We start from the raw sequence: 21,967 nt of genomic DNA, 5'->3' as shown, positions 1-21,967 counted from the left end.
ATGAGTTCCTTGTTTTTCAATGCAGCATAGTATTCCATTGTGTGAATATACCACAGCTTCTCTATCCATTCATTTGTTGATGGGCACTTGGCTTGTTTCTAACTCCTTGCTATTGTGAACAAAGCCGTGATAAACATGGGTGTGCGTATATCTGCATGGATGTCAGTTATGGTGTCTTTGGGATATATTCCCAGTAGTGGAATTGCTGGGTCAAATGGTATCTCTATTTTTAACTTTTTGAGAAAGCACCATACCGCCTTCCACAGTGGTTGCACCGTTAGAAAACACTTTTTTAAAATTTTTTTTAAATTGTATTTGTGTGTGTGTGTACCATCAAATGTGATCTGACTGGTACAGGAGGAGATTGTCCCTCCTCCTCCAGTAGAGCATCTGGTGGCTTCAAACCACCCACCTCTGAGATTGCAGTACAGCTTCTTGCCACTAGACCACCAGAGCTCCCTAAAACATTTTTTGAGCAAAAGTAATCTATTACAAAGGACAGATATTATATGGCCTCACTTATGACAAAAGAACTCAGGTGGCTTAGTGCTTAGTTGGGCTCTTAAGCCAAAGGCTGGGCCTCTGTAGTGGTTCCCATTCACCAGCTGCTCCCTCTGCAGTGGTTCCCATTCACCAGCTGCTCCTCAGGAGGTGAGCCTTTTCCTCTTGTGAAATCTGTAGCCTCTGAAAGGCACTGGAGGGAGGGTCAGCTGTGAAGTGGTTCCAACTCAACAGCAATGAGTTACAAGATACAAAAAGATAAGAAGAGGCAAATTTATAGAGACCAAAATGTCTTAGTGGTTACCAGGGGCAGGACGGAAGGGCAAAGAGCAGCTATTGTATATAGAGTATTGAGTTTAGTTTATGATGGGAAAATTTTCATTATGGGTAATGATTACACAGTATAGCCAAGTGAATGGAATTAATGTCAGTTAAGTTGAATGCCTGTAAAAGGTAGAATTGGCCAAGCAAAACAATGTAAAAGATATATATATATATATTAGAGTATTAGAACTTGGAAACAAAAGTGTTTATGGGTGTATAATTACTCACTTTTCCAAAGTATTCACTGTAAGTTGTTGTGTACCATCAAGTCAGAACCAACCCATAACTGATCCTCTAGTGGATTTTCAGAGGCTGTTAATCACACAGGAGGAGATTGCCCATCCTTCTCCCACAGAGCGGCTGGTGGTCTCGAGCTGCGTGCCTTCGAGATTGCAGTGCAGCTTCTTGCCATTCGGCCACCAGAGCTCCCTATTCATTCTAAGAATCTCCAAAATTCCTTACTGTTTCAAAGCATGCACTATTAGAACCTCCAAATACAAGGTTCTCATAGAATATTCAGAAATGTGAGCCAGTTATATTAATTAGATGCAAACATTTCATTTTAGGAATATATTACTGATAGAAAGCTAGATATGCTGTTTTCATGTGCTGTCAAGTTTTCTCCTCCTCACAGTGACCCTTTTGACAGAGCAGAACTGCTCCCTAGGGCTTGTAAGGCTGCAAACTTCCCTGGAGCATATCACAAGCTTTCTCCCACAGTGACTGATGGCTCTCAACTGCCAGAGTTTTGATTCAGAGCTGAGCACTAGTCAGGTTCTTAAAGCCAAGCATAACTGCCCTTAAACATAACTTTCAGTGCAACAATGATAGATATTAATAAAAAATTATTCTGACTTCTGAAAAACAAGAATGAAATTAGAGGCATAGCTCTCCCTGATCTGGACTACTATATGCAGAAAACTGAAGCAGAATGCACATCTCTCACCGTACAAAAAAATCAACTCAAGGTGGATCAGAGACCTGTAGGGGTAGATTTCCAAACCATAAAGATCTTAAGAGAGAAAGTAGGACCAACCTTAGAAGGCCTAGCCTGTGGGATAATGAGGCTGACAAATACAGCAGAAATGCACAGATAAAATTGATGAATGGAAATTTCTAAAGATTAAGTCCCTGTGCGCATCAAAAATGTTTTAAAACAGGGTGAAAGAAGACTGGGAAAAATGTTTGGCAGTACCATCTGAGACCGGGGTCTCATAACAGAAGTTTAGAGAATCCTCCAGGGCCTCCACAAGAAACAGACTGATAACCCAGTTACAAAATGGGCAAAAGATGTGGAAAGACATTTCACAGAGGACATTTGGGTGATAGCCAACAGACACATGAAGAAATGCTCAAAATCACTGGCAATCAGAGAAATGCAAATCAAAACCACAATGAGATACCGCCTCACCCCAGTAGCAGTGGTAAAGTTTAACAGCACAGCAAGCAATACATGTTGGAGAGGACGTGGAGATAGAGTCCCATAAGGTCAAATAATATATGAGATATAGGAACTCTCATACACTGTTGGTGGGGTTGTAAAATGGTACAACCACTCTGGAAGGCAGTTTGGCATTTTCTCAAAAAGCTGAACATAGGTGACTAGGCATTATTTGTATGAAAACGGTCCACAATAAGAGGTGCATAGCAAAGTGGACTGGGAGAGGGAGGAAATTATACATCAATAAATGAATTTTTTTATTAATGATTTTTAATGCAATATATATATATATTTTTAGAGTATATTCTTTCCATTTCCCCCATTCATTCATTGTTGCACGTTTTTCTCCCTTCCCACCCTTTCCCCCAGTTCATTTTTCTCTTTGAAATAAAAAAAAATTCTTTCATTGTTATACAATCCCAAGTATAGTCCACTTTACTGTGCATTTCTTTTTCTATAATCTTGTCATGAAAATAATACCTAATCCTATATTATTTTTAGACAGTTCTCTCTCTCATCTGTTTCAATGCAGTATACATTATTTATCCTCTCTTTTCTTAGGTTCTCCCCAGCACCAGTGTCAGTCCCATTTTACAACAGTGGCACTATGCAGTATTTGTCCTTTTATGACTGAGATATTTCACTCAGCATAATATCCTCCATAGTCATCCATTTTGTATAATTCATGAATTCTTTGTTTTTCAATGCAGCATAGTATTCCATTGTGTGAATATACTACAGCTTCTCTATCCATTTGTTTGTTGATGGGCACTTGGGTTGTTTTCCAGCTCTTTGCTATTATGAATAAAGCAGCAATAAACATGGGTGTGGCGGAAACAACAATGAATGAATGAGCTTCTCTGTAAGCTTTTGTTAAAATCACTTTGTTGTTATGTGCTGTTGGGTTGCTTGTGACTCTATGTACAATAGCCCTCAAACTTGCTCTATCCTGTGCCAACCTTATTGTCTCTGACACACCTACCCTTATTACCCCAGTCATTGAATCCGTTTCATCAAGGGTCTTCCTCTCTTGTGCTCCACCCTTCCAAGCATGATGTCCCTGTCCAGTGACTGATTCCTCCAATGCAACATGCCCAAAGTATGTCACACAAAGCCTCAGAATTCTTGCCTCCGAAGACCAGCCTGGTTTCACCCTCTCTAGGATGAACCTGTTTGTTCTTCTGGAAGTCTGTTCAGTACTCTTCTCCAGAACCACAGCTCAAAGTCATTGATTCTCTTTCTCTCATCCCTAGTTATTGTCTAGCTTTCTGATACATAGCAAGTAATTGTGAAAACCATGGCCTGGACCAGGTGCACCTTGGTCTCCAGACTGATGTAATTGGCTTTTCAGTACTCTGGAGAGGTCCCTGACAGCAGACTTTGCCTATGCAATTCATATTTTGATTTCCTGGCTGCTTGTACCAAGTGTGTTGATTGTGGAGCCAAACAAACTAAAGCTGTTAACAATCTCAGTCTCTTTACCAACCATAATGATGGTACCAATCGGCCAAGTGGTGAGAACCTTCATTTTCTTGATGTTGAGCTTCATTCTATGTTGAAGGCTACAGTCCTTGACCTGTAGCAAGTGCTTCAGGTCCTCCTCAGTTTCCTCAAGCAGGGTCGTGTCATCTGCATAATACTGATTCTTCCTCCAATCCTGATGTTTTGCTCCTCCTCATAGAGCCCAGCCTCGCAGATGATCTGTTCCGCATATAGATTGAAAAGTATGGAGATAGGATATATCCCTGGTATACAACCTTCCTGATTTTGAACAATGCAGTATTTCCTTACTCTGTTCTGATGACTGCCTCCTGGTCCAAGTATAGGTTTCACATAAGCACAGTCAAATATTCTTGGATTCCCATTCTTCTCAGAGTCCTCCACAGTTTGTTGTGACCCATGCAGTCAAATGCCTTTGCATAGTCAGTGAAACACAGATAGACATACCTTTGGTATTTTCTGTTTTCAGCTAAGATCCATCTAACATTAGCTATAATATCCCTAGTATCACGTTGGAAAAAAACACCCAAGAAATTCCACATGACTGAATTATTCCACAGCTCGGAATATACCCTGAAAAAAATTACAACCAAGACACAAATAGATTTATACGCAGCATTCATAGTAGTGTTATTCACCATCACAAGAACGTGGAAACATCCTCAATGCCCAACCACAATTGAATGGATTGAAAAATTGTGGTACATTCACACAGTGGAATACTACGCAGCTCTGAGGAACAATGATTTAAAAAACTACTCTTTGGGAGAGACTGAAGAGCATTATGCTGAGTTAACTAAGTCCCATAAGGTTAAATACTATATGAGATCATTACTTTAGAAATGAAAAGATAACTCGTAAATGTGTATGAGAATCCAGCATGGAAAGGGTGAGAGCAGAGGGATGAGGATAGGCAGGGAGGAGATCATAGGATGACACAATTTGATGCATAGGGGGAGGGGTGGGTAAAGAAAATGGAAAAGATCTGTTGTGGATCTGGAAATACAGGGCAATGGTGAATTGGAATGATTCTATAAAACAATATATACAAACTTTAAGCAAACCAATATAAAATAAAAAACCTAAAAACCAAATTCTTTTTCAAATAGGAAGAAGTACAATAATATATTTGGGGGAGATAACAGTTGTTTTCATATTGTTTTTGGAAATGAGTAAGCAGCTTTTTTAAATTTTTCCCATTTGTTTTGCCTCCTTTAGCTGAGTATATATTTCTTGGTCCCAGTGAATTGCAAAGGGGGTTCTGGTGGCCTAAATGGGTAAGGATTTTCCCTACCAACTCAAAGGCAGGTGGTTCAAATTCACCAGCTACTCAGCGGGAGAAGGATGAACAATCTCCTGTGCAGCTTCCAGCCTCTGAAAACCCACTGCAAGGTTAGCTAAGGCGGGCTCCAGCTTCAGCAGTGAGTGAGAATAAGGTGCAGAGTCTTAATTTGTGTGTGTGTGTGACTGGGTCTCCTAAAGTTCTAATATATCCATACTAGATGAGAGCTTAGGCATCAGCAGATTCTCATTCTCATTCCTGAAGTGGTTTATCTTTGCCACCATGGAGCAAGACGTCTTGGGCAGGATAAGTACAACTTATATTCCCGGTTCGCCAGGCTCTGAGCAGCTATTCTGAATTTTACCCCTTGACCTAGTACACTATTAGTCTCAGTGCTGACCCTGAGTACTATATCCTATTTCCTGTAGGTGTTCAAAGGGGGAAGTGGATCTGTGCACCTTAGTCTGGTATGAAGTGTTGTGTAGACTTTTGGTCAGGAGAGTTTATTTCATCTGGGGCCACTTGAGGAGTGTTAAGTTTTCTCTAAACATCAGGGTGACATTCAAGTGGATCATCAAAAGTAGGTGGATGTATGTGCTCCTCTGTGCTTATTCATAACCTCCTTCTCAAATGCTCTTCTTCCAACCCAGAAAAAGAATTCATATTTGTAAAAGTAATCCATATTCATTGAATATCTACTGAGGACAAGCTTCAAGGTGTGAAACATTATGGAGGGCAATAAAAGATGGCTCAGAAAGTTAAGCATTCGACGGGAGCTTAGATTCTATCAGAGAAAAGAGATCTGTAAGTGACTCTAATCATGGATGGTGGAACATAACCTGCTCCATTATTTTTTTCACATGCATCACCACCCTGCCAACTTCCAAATGCAGTCTGATGTGGCCTAATTTATGAGTCATGATTCTCTGATTGTGTCAGAAAGCCAGCTCAAGATTACTTAATCAGAAGTGGGATTGTGTGAGCGTGAGTCACTAGGAGTGTTAGCAGGCATGAATCTGGGTCACCCCTGGGCTTTGCATATCCTCATGGGAGCTTCCTTCTCATTCCTGTTGTCTTTATTGGGAGAATGTGTCCTTTAGTGCTGTCATCCTAGAGCAGGTCTCCAAACACAGATGGGCTCTGATTGGCTTTGCTTGGAGGGCCTGCCCTCTGCTAGACCAATCATTGTGAGAACTAGGATACTGTGACAGCCCTAGATCATATACTGGCTTCCTGGTGGAGAAAATGGGTTTCAGAATAGACAGACACCTTAGCAGAAATCAGAAATACTTGATGTCTAGGAAGGTGCTTATCCCAAGGGGAAAAAGGGAATTTTTATCAATCTGAACTAGACAGGAGGGTTAGATACTTGACAGGTATAAAAAATTGTTTAAAAATATTTTTCACTGTGTTAGAAAGACAAAAATGGTTAACAAGGAAGAACAGTAATCAAGGAGTTACTGTGGTGTGGTTAAAGTAGTCGTCAGGCCACATCTGGCTAGCTGCCTGTTTTTATGTGACCTCCAAGCTAAGAATGGTTCCATAAAAACTTGTGGCAGAACAGTGACAGGACATTCAAATGTCAGTGTCCATAAATGACATCTTCCTGGAGCACAGCCATGGTCCTTTGCTTAATCTGTGTCTGCTCATGCCCCCATAATGGCAGAGTTGAGTAGTTAATTTACCTAAAATACTTACTGTGTCTGGCCTTGTACAAAAAAAAAACAACTTGTTGACCCTTTGGAAGGAAAGGAATTAGAAGAATCCTTTGACTGAGGAACGCTTGAAATTTAGGCACAAAGCTCAACTTTAAGTTGAACACTTTTTTTTTAAATGATTAAAAGGGACATTTTATTTCCCTCCCAAATGACATGAATGTGAAAATCTCAGTTTATTGTCATGATAAAATAAGATGAAGCTTAGAACTGCATCACTTGACCTTTCGCTTTTTATCTCCTCCCAGTTCCAAGTGCTTACATCTTTTGATAGCCAGCACTCTTTTAGATCTGCAGTTTGGCTCAACACATTTGAGTCTTAACACAATCTTTTTTGTCGTTTTCTCCTTTTTCCAAAAAATTGGCTTGGGCTGCCCATCATGGCCACTCTTCTTCCTGTCATAACGCCACTTTCCCTGGGCATACAGAGAGTCTTTGCCCTTGTACTGTGTCACTTTTTGGGACTGGTGCTTTCCACACTTTTTGCAAAAAGTCCGGCGAGTTTTGGGAACATTGACCAAGTTCGCGAGAGCCCTATCTGCTTGAAAAGGAGGGAAAAGGGTCTAAGTTGAACACTTTAAAGTTCTTGAGGGAAACATGGATGGCAGGTCTGGGAGGCAGAATTTCTTTTCCTCATCTTGACATTCATAAAGGAATTGCCTAGAAAGGTTTTTATTTAGTCTCTCCATTTGCTGTGGCAGGAAGCCCTAGGTCCAGTTCTCAAGCTGAACTGGTAGTCGGGCTTTGAGTTAAAAGATTGATGATTGAGGGATGCATGAGAAAAGCCTGCTGTCAGGGGCGTCTCCAGAGTGTTGAGGAGCAACGATATCAGTCTGGAGACTAAAGTATGCCTGATCCATGACATGTTCTTCGCAGTTTACTTGTTATATTTTGGAAAGCTGGACAGTGACAAAAGATGACAGTAGAAGAATTGATGCTTTTGAGCTGTGGTGCTGGAGAAGACAACTAACAGGTCTATTCTGGAGAGGGTGAAAGCAAGCTGTTCATTGGAAGCAAGGATTTTCTTGCCACTAGGCCACCAGAGCTCCTGGAAGCAAGGATTTTGAGGCTCTGTCTTACATCCTTTGGACATGTTACCAGAAGGGACCAGTCCTTGGAAAACAGTATCATGCTTGGAAAAGTGGAGGGTCAGTGCAGGAAACGAAGACCTCAAATGTGATAGATTGACACAGTAACTTGGGTAATGAAGGTAGTACGTGTGTCAGAGACAGTGAGATTGCTCAGGATAGAACAGGGTTCAGAATTATTATCGTGCATAGGGTCACTATGAGTCAGTCTACTCGATGGCAGATAACAACAACATGTACATATTGTGAGCTCAGGTTCAAAAGGCATTGCAGGCCCCTACTCTGTGGGTATGTGTGTGTGTGGGGGGGGGGGTTTGAGAGTGAAGAGTACCTCCCAGGAGCGCACCAGCACCATTGGAATTCAGCCTCCGTGTTCTTCACTCCCTTCAGGCACAGCAGGGTCTAGTTGCACTTTTGGCACCAAGAGGCAAGACCTGAAGAGACTCAAGTTTGTTTTTTGATCTGTAGTGTGTTTTACAAGCTGTTCGTAGCTGACTTGGGTGTGACTTTTCTGGAGTCCTGCCAGGCTTTCTTGTACACACAGTTAGAGTGCTTGCTTCTCCCCAACCTGTTCCCGAGGCCTGAGGCTACACAGAATGGGGCTCCGAGTACAATCCCCATCTGTGTACTTGGTGGTGGTTTGGTGGGGGGTGATCTCTGTGTCTCAGGCCATAAAAGATTGACTTAGTGTCCACGAGGCAGGGCCTCACTGTATTTCTGCTTCCTTTATCCACTGGTCTCATCATTCAACTGTGTAGGCTGTAGCTTGAAGGGACAGTGACTATGCAAAGTCAAAGAGTCTTACTGACTGCTGAGACTGTCTGACTTAACAGGTAAAGAGATACAAGGAGTGGCTACTTAACTAGAACCCAGTGTCCTGGTCTCTTGCTAAGATATAGGAATTATATTCTTTCTAGAGTTCTTTCATCTAGTGGCCCACAGTAATGGCTAGGGCTCCACAACTCCACAGGAGAAGTTAGATGATGCTCAGTGTCGGAGGGAGAAAGTGCTTCCTTGGATCAGCATCTTGAAGAGGTTGCATTTGAGCTGGGCTTTGAAGCATAAGTAGAAATGGCTTTTACACAAAGAATATGTGTTATGCAACTCTTGGAGGCCACACCACCCCTTTGTGCATTAGTGTTCAGTACATGGACATGCTATATGTGAAAAGACAGTAGGCATGTCCTGCTGGGGAAAGGAATTCCCAGAGAAGGAAACACGAGCTCTGGCACAGACTGATGCACACAGACATGTCCTTATTAAAATACAGCAGGTAGTTGGGGTTGTCTAGAATAGAGGATTGCTGATGTTGAATGGTTACAGTCTCCTTCCTGAGGAGACACTAAGACTCCAGGAGAGCTGGCTTGATTTGGAAGCCTGGTAATTAAATAAAGGGATTATTATCAGTCCCACCCAGGCAAGATGGAAGCCAGCAAACAGTGCCTGACTCTAGGGAGTAACAGCACTCAGTGTAGACAGTGTGGCTCAAGAGCACTGGATTAATCACATGCAACAGTGTTGGAGTTTTCTTTTTCAGTTTGGAAACAAATTTCACAGTTTGTCCTATCAGGTGAGTTCTTGTTTCCCCATAAAGTGCCTATGGTGTTATTTTTAGGTTTTGCAGGCTTTATTGAAACCCCTAGGAAGCTGTTGGTTCCCACTGGACAACCTCAGAGTCATGCATTCTCTTCCTTTGACATTCTAACTGCATACGCTTGGAAGGTTCCCTCCAGCTCACCCATAGGCCTCTGGGAGATCCTGGCAAAGTTGCGCGTCATCTCTGAGCTTTACCACCATCCTAATATTTGGAGGTAATCCCGCTTCTCTTCTCCATCTCATAGGAATATCCTCAGGATCAAATAAAACTATTGGGCCTAGTGTTAGAAGTTGTGACATTTAAAACCTTATTGAACCTATATACTCCTGGGCTCCTAAGAAGGAGAAAATACTCTTTGACCTCCTAAAACTTCTAATCCTAATTAGAGGAGAAAGATTATGCTTTAGAGACTAATCAGACATTTGCTAGTCACTTGACATGAGGTTCGAATTTGCCTTAAAATATCCACCACCACTTGCACCATCACTACCATCTCTACCATCACTGCCGCCACCTCCACTGTCACCACTACCACCACCATCACCTCTGCTACACCACCTTCACCACCACCTCCACCACTCTACCTCCATCATCACCTCCACCTGCAACCCTCCCCACCAGCACCTGCACTGCCACCACCCCACCTCTTACACCTTCATTGCCACCACCCCCATCTCCAGTGCTAGGCATTCTAGATGAAACAAGACTGGCAATGAGAAGATAATTGTTGACTCTGAGGCATGGGCACAGGTTTCTAAGTGTTTGGAAATGTTCAGGGGAAAATGAAAAGAAAGTAGAATATTCTACTACTGAGGCAGGTGACGTCCATAGTAAGAACTCCGGGGTTCCAAGGAAGGGAAGCCTTATGGGTGGACAGTGGTCAGAGGAGACTTTTCAAGAAGGAAGTGGGAGCTGAGCTTTTTGTCTCAGTGAGGACTGTTGGTTGGAAGTAGCGGAAACCACCTTAAGTCAGCAGAAATAGAGCAGAGGACTTCCACTTCAAGATCCAGGGGCCTCAGGGATCCCAAATGTAGGTAGGGCTCAGAAGGGATGGGACGGGGGTGGGAAGGCTGTTGAGGTGTCTGCACACAGACTACATGCTGCTCACTCTATATTCAGCCCAGCTTCCTCTGCTTCTCTGTCAAAGGGACAGGAGAAGATGGCCACCCTTTCGCTCCTAGTTAGAATGGTTCCAGAGGAAACCTGATCTTCTTAGCCCACGTCCTTCAGTATATCCATACACCTTACATAGTAATTCATGTACCTGATCCTTTAGCCCAAGCCCCTGAGTATACTCATACAGCTTACATACACAGTAATTCATATTTGCTGGCTTCCCTGCTGTAGGTGAAGGGAGGTAATTAAGGGGATACTTTTGAGTTAGGCAGCCCTCTCCCTGCCCTCCTCTCACAAGATCCAGAACTAACCAGAAGCCTTCAAGCATGGTCAGCAAACTTACTTCACTTTTACTGAGTGAATTCTGACTCCTCACAGCCTTCTGTTGGATTTCTGAGTTTGTAAATCTTAATGGGTGGAGCCTGTTTGTCTTTCGCCTTTGGAGCTGCTGTTGGAGTCAAACCACTGGAGATAGAAGGCCTTTTGCTTAGCAGTTCAGTGTGCCAAGGACTGTGCTACTAGAGCTGTTTGGTGAAGGGTAGTAAGACATACATATATGAACAGAGAAAGACATCTGACTGGAGCCTCGCATCAGCAAACAGGGAAACAGACAGGAAGTGGCTAGAAAAAGAGCCTCATGGCACTAACGGGCATGCTAGGGTGGAGCAGACAGCTTGCACTCATCTGTTAACCTCAGGGCTGGCAGTTCAAGCCCATATAGTGGCACCTATACAGAAGAAAGTCCTGCCGATTGGACATCAAACCAAACTACAGCCGTCAGATCATCTTCTACTCATGTTGGCCTATAGGACAGCATAGAACCACTTCATCGAATTCTCAAGGCTGCAGGTCTTTACAGAAGCAGATGGCCTCATTTTTCTCCTGCAGAGCAGCTGATAGGTTTGAACTGCTCACCTTTCAGTTAGCACCAGAGTACTTTGACCACCGTGCCAGCAGGGCTCCTTCCACAGCACTGTGTCTCCTACTTAATGTGATTTGGTGCCAACTGATGGTAAGAATCACTGGGTATTTGAATTCTTGGGCCTTACTGATGGCCCCAACTCCAATTAGCATCACCAGTGAAGGAGATTTTCTTATCTTTATTTGGCTCAGCCGCCCAAACCTTAGGGGGATGTGGAATGCAGCTGGCCTTCAGGATAATTGTGTCCAGGGAGTCAAATGCCATTAAGTCTTATACTTCAATTAAAATGCACTTATAAAAGATGTTGTTAGCACTCTCACTCTCATTTGTTTCTCCTTCTCTGTCAGCTTTATTCTCTCAGGCCAGCTGTCTTTACCAGACTGGAACCATTGCTTCTGGTTTTTGCATTCTCATTATCCAAGAGTGTTCCCCAGCTTCCGTTAGACAGTCCCAAGGAAGGAGTCAGATTGGGCTAATGGGGCCGTGTGCCCTGTCCTGTTGGAATCATCATGACGGGAGTGGAGAGGACAGGATAATATGAGAGGGTGGGGAACTGTGGTGGACACAGACAGGCAGGGACCTGCCTTATTGATGGGGTGTTGAGTTTTCTGATAGTCAGTCTCCATCCAGATGGATTAATTGGCCTCAGGAGTGGAGTACTTCACCCAAAGAAAAGAGAGAATTTTCTTCTCCTCAGTGGACTGACTACCTATCATTTGGCTTCCATTTGTCCTGAAATCATCCAGTCACACTCTTCCCAGTGCTTTCTTTTAGGGGACCTGTCACAGGCTAATTAAGAATGATCTTCCCAGATCTTCTAGCATTCCAGGCACTGATCAGGGGACAAAGAGTGAGGTCTTAACTTTAGTGGAATATGAATCACTGTAAATACAGTCACATTGTTAGAAATTCTTTTCCACTCTCCTTTTAAAAAGGAACTCTGGTAACCTAGGGGATAAAGAGTTGCACTGCCAGCCTAAAGGTGGGCTGTTCAAATCCACTAGTTATGGGAGAAAGATGGGCAGTCTCCTCCCATGCCATTTACAGCCTCTCGTTGGAGGGTCAATAATGAGTTAGTTCTGACTTGATGGGAATGAATTTGAATTTTCTCTATTTAAAAGGTCCCTGGATGATATAAAGAATATGTGCTGGGCTCAAGGCCTGATGATTTAGTTTTCCAAAGTTTACATCCCAGAAAATCCTATGGAGCATTTACATACTCTAACATATAGGGTCACTCTGAGTTAGAATCTAAGCAAGGAACTTGGGTTTAGTTGGCTTTCTCCATTTAAAAATTAGGGAATGTCTCTTCACCTTTGTATTTTTATGTTGTCTTCTTTGTTTTTCTCCTGCTGAGCAAAATTAGCCTTCCCCAGGTCAAAACAGATTTTTAGCTAATTTCCCTTTCTTGAACAGCATGTGATGAAGTACCCACTTTAACCAACATTACTTTCCTGTCTGTGGGCGGTTGATTGGTTTTGTGATAAATTGCATAGTATTTTCTTGTCTTCTGGTGTAACGTCAGCAGTCTGAGGGTGGGGAGATACAGTTCTAAGGCAGGTTCTTTTATTGGAAAGGTGACTCTCATTTTGGGCACAGAACCTCACTTATCGCTGTAAAATGGGTCTGTACATGTAGGTATAGGAAACCCATTGGCATCCAGTTGATAGTGGCTTATAGTGACACCAGGTGACAGAGTAGAACTGCTCTGTAGAGTTTCCAAAGCTGTGGTCTTTACAGAACCAGCCTTCCTCCTGCTGGGTAAACGGATTGGTTTCAACCACGGACCTTTCTGCGAGTAGCCTGACCATTTTCAGTTAATACTTAAACACTGTGCCTCTAGGGCTCCTACTTGTAAGTATAAACCAAAGCCAAATCCTCTGTTGAGACAATTCGAGCTCCCAGTGAGCCTCTTCGCAGGTTTTCAAGACTGTAAGTCTTTATAGGAGGAAAACTACTACTTATTTTTGTCCAGCAGAGCTGCTAGCAGATTTGAACTGCTGAGCTTTGGGATAGCTGCTCTGCATGTAACACACTACAACACCAGGGCTCCTTTCTTAGAAGTGTAGCCACATATAGTTATTATGGAGTCATTGTTGTGTGTACCATTGAGTCAGGACTGACTCATAAACTCAACTGACCCTCCAGTGGGTTTTCATAGGCAGTAAATCACACGGGAGTTGATTGTATGTCTTTCTATTGTGAAGCAGCTGGCTGATTCAAACCACATGCCTTTGGGTTGGCAGTACAGTTCCTTACCACTAGACCACCAGAGCTCCCTAAAGTCAATTAGTGCTTAATTCTTAGGATTTGTGTGCTTTGGGGGGCAGGGTGAAGTGGGTGGAATAGTTTAGGGGAAAATTTGCCGAAAATTTGCATAGATGGCAGTACAAGGGAGAAGAGAGTGAAAACGTCGTTTCTAAACTAGTAAGACTTGAGCTGCAAGGGGGGGGGGGCCCGGAAATGAAGTTTTGGAATTGGCTGCATAATCTGTAAAGTGGAAGGAGATAAAAATAGTTGCCTTGTTAGGACCTGGCACGTGTGCTCCTGAGGCCCCTCTGTGAATGGGTTGTGGCAGAAGGAGGTGGGAACATCCTGCTGTCAGCAGGATCCTCCCTTCTCTTGGTTAGCAGTCAGAGTTGTCAGGAGGGGGCTGGGGACACCAGGGCTGCAGCTGGACTCCCTCATTCGCTCAGCTGGGGCTGGAATTGTTTTCTTTCTCACATTGTGATTGCAGCCTAGCCCTCAAAGTGAGAGCTCTTATTCACTGTTGGTGGGAGTATAAAATGGTGCAGCCACTGTGGAAGGCAGTATGGTGCTTTCTCAAAAAGTTGCAAATAGAAATACCATTTGACCCAGCAGTTCCACTACTGGGAATATACCCTAAAGAAACCATAACTACCACCCAAGCAGGTATATGCACACCTATGTTTATTGCTACTTTGTTTACAATAGTAAAGAGTTAGAAACAACCCAGTTGTCCATCAGTAAACTAATGGCTAGAGAAGTTGTGGTATATTCACACAATGGAATATTATGCAGCACTGAAAAACAATGAACAAATGAAATATACAAAACGGGTGACTATAGAAAACATTATGTTGAGTGAAATATCTCAGTCACACTCTGTAATAAAACAGAACTTACATGGGGGTTGAGGGGAAATTAAGAAAAGAGGGGATAAATAATCTACACAGCATTGAAACAGACGAGGTAGAGAACTATATAAGGAATATATGATTAGGTATTATTGGCATGACAAGAGTCCAGAATAAGAGCTGCATAGTAAAGTGAACTAAAGAGGAACTGTGTAACAATGAAAGAACTTTTTCCCCTCCAAAGAGAAAAGAGAACTGGGGCAGGGAGGAAAATGTGCAACAGTGAATGACTGGAAATCCAAATTCTCTCTAAACTTTCATTAAAATCTCAATTTTTAAAAAAAGGCTACATAACAAAAAAGTCAGATCCTGTTCGCAGCTTGTTTGCTATACATTTGTAATGTTGAGTAACCTTTTCTCCAGTCATACCTTCAATAAAATGGTTTTTCAGAATTTTCTGAGTATAGTACTGCATCCTGATAGCTTTGCTCTTGGAGGTCAGGACATCTATTCTTGGGGGAGAGCATTAAATCAGACTCCCTGTGTTCTGGCACCGTCCTGCACCTTACCTCATTCTAGTAACCTGGACGGATGATTCCACCCTCCCCGCCACCCCAGCCTCAGTTTTCCATATCTGTAAGCAGAGGTTTAGAATCCCTCATGGGATGAACAGTTAAGTACTAGGCTTCTGGATGAAATGTTGGCACTTTGAAGCCACTCCTGGGTGCCTCAGAGGAAAGGCCTGGTAATCGGCTTCAGAATGACCATGGTCATGAAAACCCTGTGGAGAGCATTTATCCTCTGTATCCTGTGGGGTCGTCCTTAGTTGGAATTGAGACAACAATGTCTAGTTTGGTTTTGGTTTCTACAGTGTTTATAATGTGTCTTTTATATAGTCATTGCCATAATAATTTAAAATGTGATATATTTAAAAGGCTTGGCCATACTAAGTGCTTAACTAACCAGAGCTGTTGTGAAAATTCTTCTGCCTGTGCCCCTGCTTTTCCCATTTTTCTGCTCCCAGTCTCATTTCCTAGAGGAAGGGGGAATCTACCTCATAGGAAAGGTTTGGTGGAGAAAGAGGTTTCAGGTTATATAACTAATTGGATGGTTTGGGATTTTCTCTGAATTTGTATTATCTTTGCCTCTTAATTAGCTCCCCGAGGCTATGGATGACATGCACTGTGGCTCTTTGGAGACTGTTGGATCAGGGTCAGTCAACTTTTCTGTCAACTGTTGGCTCATCTTTAAAGCAGGGTTTAAAGCTGTTCCAGGGCTGCAAAGCCCATTGAAGATGGAAATCACTACTGGAGGAGGAGAAATCTCATTTACTGTGTTTTTTTCTTTTTTTTTAACCTGTGCTTAAACTTTTGCAAGTTCATTTCACTTTTAGATTTGGCCTTTGTCACAGATGAGCCGTTGTCAGTCTTCTGTGGACCTTAGCCTCCGTCCCTCCCTCTTTCTTGCTCTGCACCCCACTCACACGCCTGCTTTCTGCCTTCGTTCCTCCATGCTCCACCTTCCCCTGCTCCCCACCTTCCAGGAGGGAATGCAGCTGCTTCTTTTTCTAACTTCCCCCTGTAGTTTACTATATTGTTGAAAACATACACATTCACATTTTCAGCTATTTCTGCATGTACAATTCTGTGACACTGATTCAAGTTTTGTGACAATTCTTAGTCTCATTTTCCAACTTATGCTTCCTCCAGTGACCTACACGCACAGCTTCTTACTTTTTCTGTCTAATCTTTGGAGGTGCTACGGTCAGTGTGATTCCATATAGCTAGACCCATGCCTCACTTACCAACTAGGTTAGGTTATAAAGACCAGGACATTCTGTGAAAATCAGCATGATGTGAAAACAGAAAATGACTACATCATTATCTAATTGCCAAATGACATCATTACGTAAATGCCAAGCCACTGAAATTCATGGCCCATCCTACCTGACACATAACCTTAGCCCAGCATTACTCTAGTGTTGAACCTTGATCTTCCATATTGCTAGATGCACATTAATAATATGCAGGAGTCTGAGGGTTTGGGTTGTTTTTTTTTTTTTTTACTGTGAGTCTTAATGTGAAATATCAGATAATAAAATAATTGATAATTGGAAAGTAGATATAACCCCCCCCCGATTGTGATTTGAGTGAAAGCTTGCAGAGTAACTTGGTTTTCCGTTCACGTACATTTTATGAAATTAATGACAGTAACCCACATTGCATCCTTACTCTTCCCTCTTCCTCTTTATGAATCTCGTTTCTGTTGAGTGTCCTTTCACCTGACTTCTGAACATTATCCCTAAGCAGAAGCTTCACTTTTGATGTTGTCTGGACGCATGCTCTACAGAGGAGTACCTACCTCCCTGCTGTTAACTATTCATCTGAGGGGCCTGTCTGGGGAGTTCTGGTGGCATAGTCTGTAGAGAGTTATGCTGCTAACCCAAAGGCTGAGCCTGTCCAGTGGTTCAAATCCATCGGCGTCTCCATGGGAGAAAGCTGGGCAGCCCCCTCCTGTGTGTTATAGAGCCCAGAAAACCTGTTGGAGGGTCACTGAGTCTGTTCAAACTCGATAACAATGAGTAATGAGTAGAGTATTTGCTTGAGTGATATTTAACTGAAAATTGATCCATGGGGGTGAATGTCATTACAAGCTTTACAGGTGACTAAGGGCAGTAATCTTGTGTGTTATTGGGCCACTATTCTATCCATAAATCTTGCCATTCTTAAGCTTTTGCTTTACCACAGAGATCACTCATTCTGTCCAGGACCCTCCTAGTGTGAGCCCATTTAGAGTTGTCCAAAGTGGTGCTGGTAGATACAGTTTTTTAAAAGAGTCCAATGTTTAGCACAAAAACATTCTTAAGAGTTAAGCTAAATAAACTGTTTTTTAGTTGTAAGAGGTCTTCAGAGGATGATTTTGGTTTAAGGTTTTAAAGATGCTCTTAGGGCAGTAGTTCCTTGTTTTTAACTAGTCTCCGTGGCTCCACAGAGTCTTAGACAAATGCAGCTTCTTTTAATACTAGCCTAAACCAGAAAGAACAGAAGTGTCTGGACATTGAAGAGACTGAGGACTGACCTTAGTAATGGTCCCACTTGCCTGATGGAGCCTTAATAGCTGCTGAGGGGCCATTGGAGGGATGGGGCCAATCCCAAGTGGTTAGAAAATTGTAGACACTCAAAGCCCACCATGCCTCATCCATGACTCAGCCTTTGTTGTTGTTGTTATGTAGCATAGAGTCAGAACTAACCCATAACTGACCCTGTGGCAGGTTTTCAAAGACTGTTATTTGCATGGGAGGAGATTACCCATCCTTCTCCCACAGAGCAGCTGGTGACCTTGACCTCTGTGCCTTTGGGATTGCAGTGCAGCTTCTTGGCACTAGGCCACCAGAGTAGATTCTCAAAGCCCACCATGCCCCATCCATGACATAGCTTTTGTTCTTTTTTTTTTTTTTTTAAAAGGACATCATCTCTAATTTTTACTTGTCTATGAGTCTGTCTTGTAGGGAACTCTGATGGTGTGTAGGGAGCAGTGCCTATCGGACAGTTTGAAACCACCAGCAGTTCTAAGGTAGAAAGCTGGGCTGTCTTCTCTTGTGCCGTTTACAGTCTTAGAAAAGTGCTGGAGGATCAGCTGGGAAGCAGAACACACTGCACAGCAGTGAGCTGAGCTGACTCCACATTTAGACACTGCCTTGAGAACAGGGGCTGTTCTTTCTGTTCCTAGCACAGGGCAGACACTCATCAGGCTCTCCTCCCTAAGTGTTAACTGAACCATCAGATGACCTGCTGGACAATTTAACCCAAGCCCCTTATTTCAGAGGATGAACAATGCTCAGAAGTTAATGGGAAAAGTGTGTATTCTTTGTGGGAGAAACAAGGAGGTTTTGGACAGTGGCTATTTTTGGAGGAGAAAATACTTTCTATCATTCCATTTTGGTGGATTTCCTGCCCCTCTAAACCTTGTTTATTTCCCAGGAAGTAAGGTTTAGCCATGCTCGATGTTCTGAGTCTGAGCAGAAGTGGGGCATTGTGGGCATTTCTTAGGGAAGCTTGCTGTCTGGGAGCCGGAGTTGGTAGTGAGGCTTCCTCCCAAATGCAGCCTGGTCCCTAAGGATTGGGACTTCTCCCAGCCTCGCTCTATCTTTATTGAAGGATCAGAACGAGAACCCAGGTTCTGTTGGGGTGGAGCGGAGATTCAGGAAGGACTGGGCTCATAGTTTGAAGGCTCCCTAGGGAAGAGTGGAGAGGAAGCCGGCTCCAGAAATGGTGCCATATCCCCAAGTTGGCAGAAGGACTTGAGAGAATTTGGCACACATAAGTGGAGATGAGAAGATGAGTGAAGGTGATGTTTTAGAAGCAGGGACCAGCACAACAGGCTCAGAGGCTATAGTCCTACAAGAGCAGTTGGAGGGAGGTCATCCTGAACCAGGAGGAGGAGGAGGGTTGGGCATGAAGTCAGAGCAGTTGGAGAGAATGGTGGAAGGCTGGGCCATGGGGCTTGGGCGTGCTCCTGTGCATTGCTGGTATTCCTGTTCAGTATGGGGTGGATGGGAAAAGATGCTGGGACTCTCAGATCCTACTGCTGCTATAGCAGGCATGCAGGTGGGTGACTTTTTAAACAGAAATTTGTTTTCTCACAGTTTAGACTTTTTGTTGTGTAACAACAAATTGGAACCGACCCATAGCTGATCCTCCAGTGGGTTTTCAGAGGCAGTTTAGTTGCACTGGAGGAAATGGGGTAGCTTGTGGATTTGTACAGTGCCCACAGGCTTCAGTGCAGCTCTTTTCCACTAGGCTAGCAGAGCTCCCCAGAGTTTAGGCTAGAAGTCTGAATTCACAGTGCCAGCTGTAAGGAAAGGCTTTCTTTGTCTTCCCCAGGAGGAAAATCCTTGTCTGGACTTCTCTGTGGTTCCTGGAGATCTCCACGTGGCATCTCTCTTGCCTTAAATGTCTAATCTGCTCCTGTTAGATCTCAGAAGCGGTTAAGTTTAAGGCACATCTTACCCTGCTGTGGCCTCATTAACATAACAGGGAAAACCCTATTCCCAAATGGGATTATATCCACAGGAGAGGGGCTAGGATTCCAACCTTGCTTGGAGACATACATATTTAACCCATAATTCTAAGAATAGAATGCTATTGTAAGAAACAAGACCATCCTAGAGATCAGGAAACTCTCCCTGGCCTTATGTAACATCTTATATCTTTTACCCGAAGAAGAGCAGAGCTTTTTGGGATGGCCCTGCAGGGGCAGACCCAGCCCTGACGTCTGCAGTGACATGCTGTGGGCCCTGGTTCCGAAGCGCCTTCTCCTTGTCCGGCCTTCAGAGGTCTCCAGGACAGACAGTGTACAGTGTGTCTGGCTCCCTGACCCATGCGGTCCAGGCAGCTCAAACCACAGACCCCTCTGAGCTGCGCAGTGTTGATCCCTGGGGCTGTGGGTGACCTGGCACTGACAACCAGAGGTGTTACATAAACTTGAAAAAGGGAAGCTTGGTTGAATAGGAATTCAATGAAGTGACAGTGTAAGCTGCAGTGGAAAGTGCAAACACTCCCAGCAGCTTGGAGAGGGAGCTGGGCCTGAGGTTGAGCTCCCTGGGGCCTGCAGAGGGCACCACTCACTGCTGGAAGTGAGGCCTGCCTGGTTCTAGAAAGTACTGATGTTTAAGATAGCTTGTGTTACGGTCATTTTTGGCACTCCTATAACACCGTGCAGTATTTAAACGCCCACACTCTGTTAGCTGATCCCCATCTGCCATCGTGTAACATGAGGGCTATAATTGTTATCACTGTCTTACTGATGGGCAGATAAAAAAGCCCAGGGTTGTGAAGAACATCAAGCCTGCATCAGAGCAGATGACACGGCCACACCTTGAATAAAGACCTTCTGTCTCTTTAGCCGGTGCTGTATATAAGGCTCCATCATAAAAAGAAATCTTCCTGGTGTAGGCCACTGCAGGGGTGATCCTTGAGAACCTTAGGCTGAATCATGTAATTCAGCCACAAAGGACAAATACTGTATTACCTCCTGTATATGAAATAGGTAAATAGAGACCCACCAGAGCTTCCTACGGGTCCCAGGGAGCAGGGAGAAAAGAGTCTCCATTTAGAGGGCACTGCGTTTCACTTAATGGAATAATTTGGAAAGGGGCAGTGTTGAGGGTCATGTAGAGAGTACACAGTTAATGAACTTAGCTGCCAGCTGAAAGGTTGGACATTTGAGTTCACCAATAAATACCTCAGAAGTCAAGCCTGACAAGCAACTTCCCCCCAAAATCAGCCATTGAAAACGCTGTGGAGCTTAGGTCCACTCTGACACACATAAGTTTCCCTGTCAGTGTTGACACAGTAGCAGCTGAAGGCTTAGTTGTATGACACTGGTGGTGTAATCAGTGTCACCGGCACTAAATCGGGCGTGAGGACATGCTTGAAGTGAAGAATGTTTATAGTGTGTTTCTCTGTGTCCATATATATAAATTTGCCATACCCAGCCCCCACTGTCCCCATACCAAACACAGGGCCCAAAGACAATATTACTAAGAAGTAATACTCAAAAGAAGCCACAAAGAGCATTTGGAACAGATGAAGGAGCTCAAACCTAGGGTTTTAGCCACTGACAGATGTGTTAAGGGGGAAGTGGGATGTCTTATTGGAAACTCTTCACCGCCAGCTTCTGGCGTGCTTGTCGGGGCCTGCTGTAGCTCCAGGCTTGAGGACAGAACAAAAGAAAAGGTAATCCCTTTTGTAGTCTCCCCTGTGCTTATAGTGTGTCTCCAGAAGGACTCACGTCTCACTCTCTCACTTCACCCAGGTGGTTGCCCAACTGTTAACCTCCTTGCAGCGGCTTGCCCTCGTCACCCCATCAAAATAGCACCCCTCACTTTCCAAGTAATTGTGTTACATTTTCCTTCATGGAAAATGCCTGGAGTTACACAACTGGCTATTTATTATCTGTCTCCTCACATGGAATTTAAGCTTCATAACAGCGAGTGTTGTTCCATTTGTTCAGTGTTGTCTCCCTGGGAGCCACCTGGAGCCCAGTACCTAGTGAGTGCTCAGAGAACATGAGGCAGAGGATTGAAAGGACACAGGATGGTGTAGAAGAGGACAAGTCTAGGCATCAGAAGGTCTAGACTGGACCTTGCATCACACAGATGCTGTGTGGCCCTGGGCTAGTTGGCAGACCTCTTTGGGCCTTAGACTCCTCATTTCCACCATATATGGGAGTAACCAGATACCCTCTGGTGGGAGCTCTGGTGGTCCAGTGATAAAAGTCTGCACTGCAATACCAAAGGCAAGCGGTTTGAATCCACCAGCCGCTCTGTAAGAGAAAGAGGGGCAATCTCCTCTCATGCAGTTATCTTCCTCTGAAAACCCA

At 43.7% G+C, this 21,967-nt stretch overlaps 2 protein-coding genes across 2 annotated transcripts in view; one reads left to right on the top strand and one right to left on the bottom strand.

Annotated features, from left to right (window-relative positions):
- Positions 1-21,967, top strand: part of MAP2K1 (mitogen-activated protein kinase kinase 1) — a 125,033-nt gene that overhangs the window by 86,386 nt on the left and 16,680 nt on the right. The gene's annotated exons all lie outside the window — the stretch shown is intronic.
- On the bottom strand, positions 6,979-9,629 carry LOC102846234 (60S ribosomal protein L36a-like). The gene is made up of 2 exons (XM_006886691.1): positions 9,590-9,629; positions 6,979-7,301 (listed from the first exon to the last, which is right to left on the bottom strand). Exons 1-2 carry the CDS (start codon positions 9,627-9,629, stop codon positions 6,979-6,981), a joined length of 363 nt encoding a protein of 120 aa, XP_006886753.1.

Source organism: Elephantulus edwardii, unplaced genomic scaffold (genome assembly GCF_000299155.1).
Source record: "Elephantulus edwardii isolate Elephantulus edwardi_28Jun2011 unplaced genomic scaffold, EleEdw1.0 scaffold00050, whole genome shotgun sequence".
Lineage (NCBI taxonomy): Eukaryota > Metazoa > Chordata > Mammalia > Macroscelidea > Macroscelididae > Elephantulus > Elephantulus edwardii.
The sequence above is the reverse complement of the archived record's forward strand: the minus strand, read 5'-3'. Positions and strand labels throughout refer to the sequence as shown.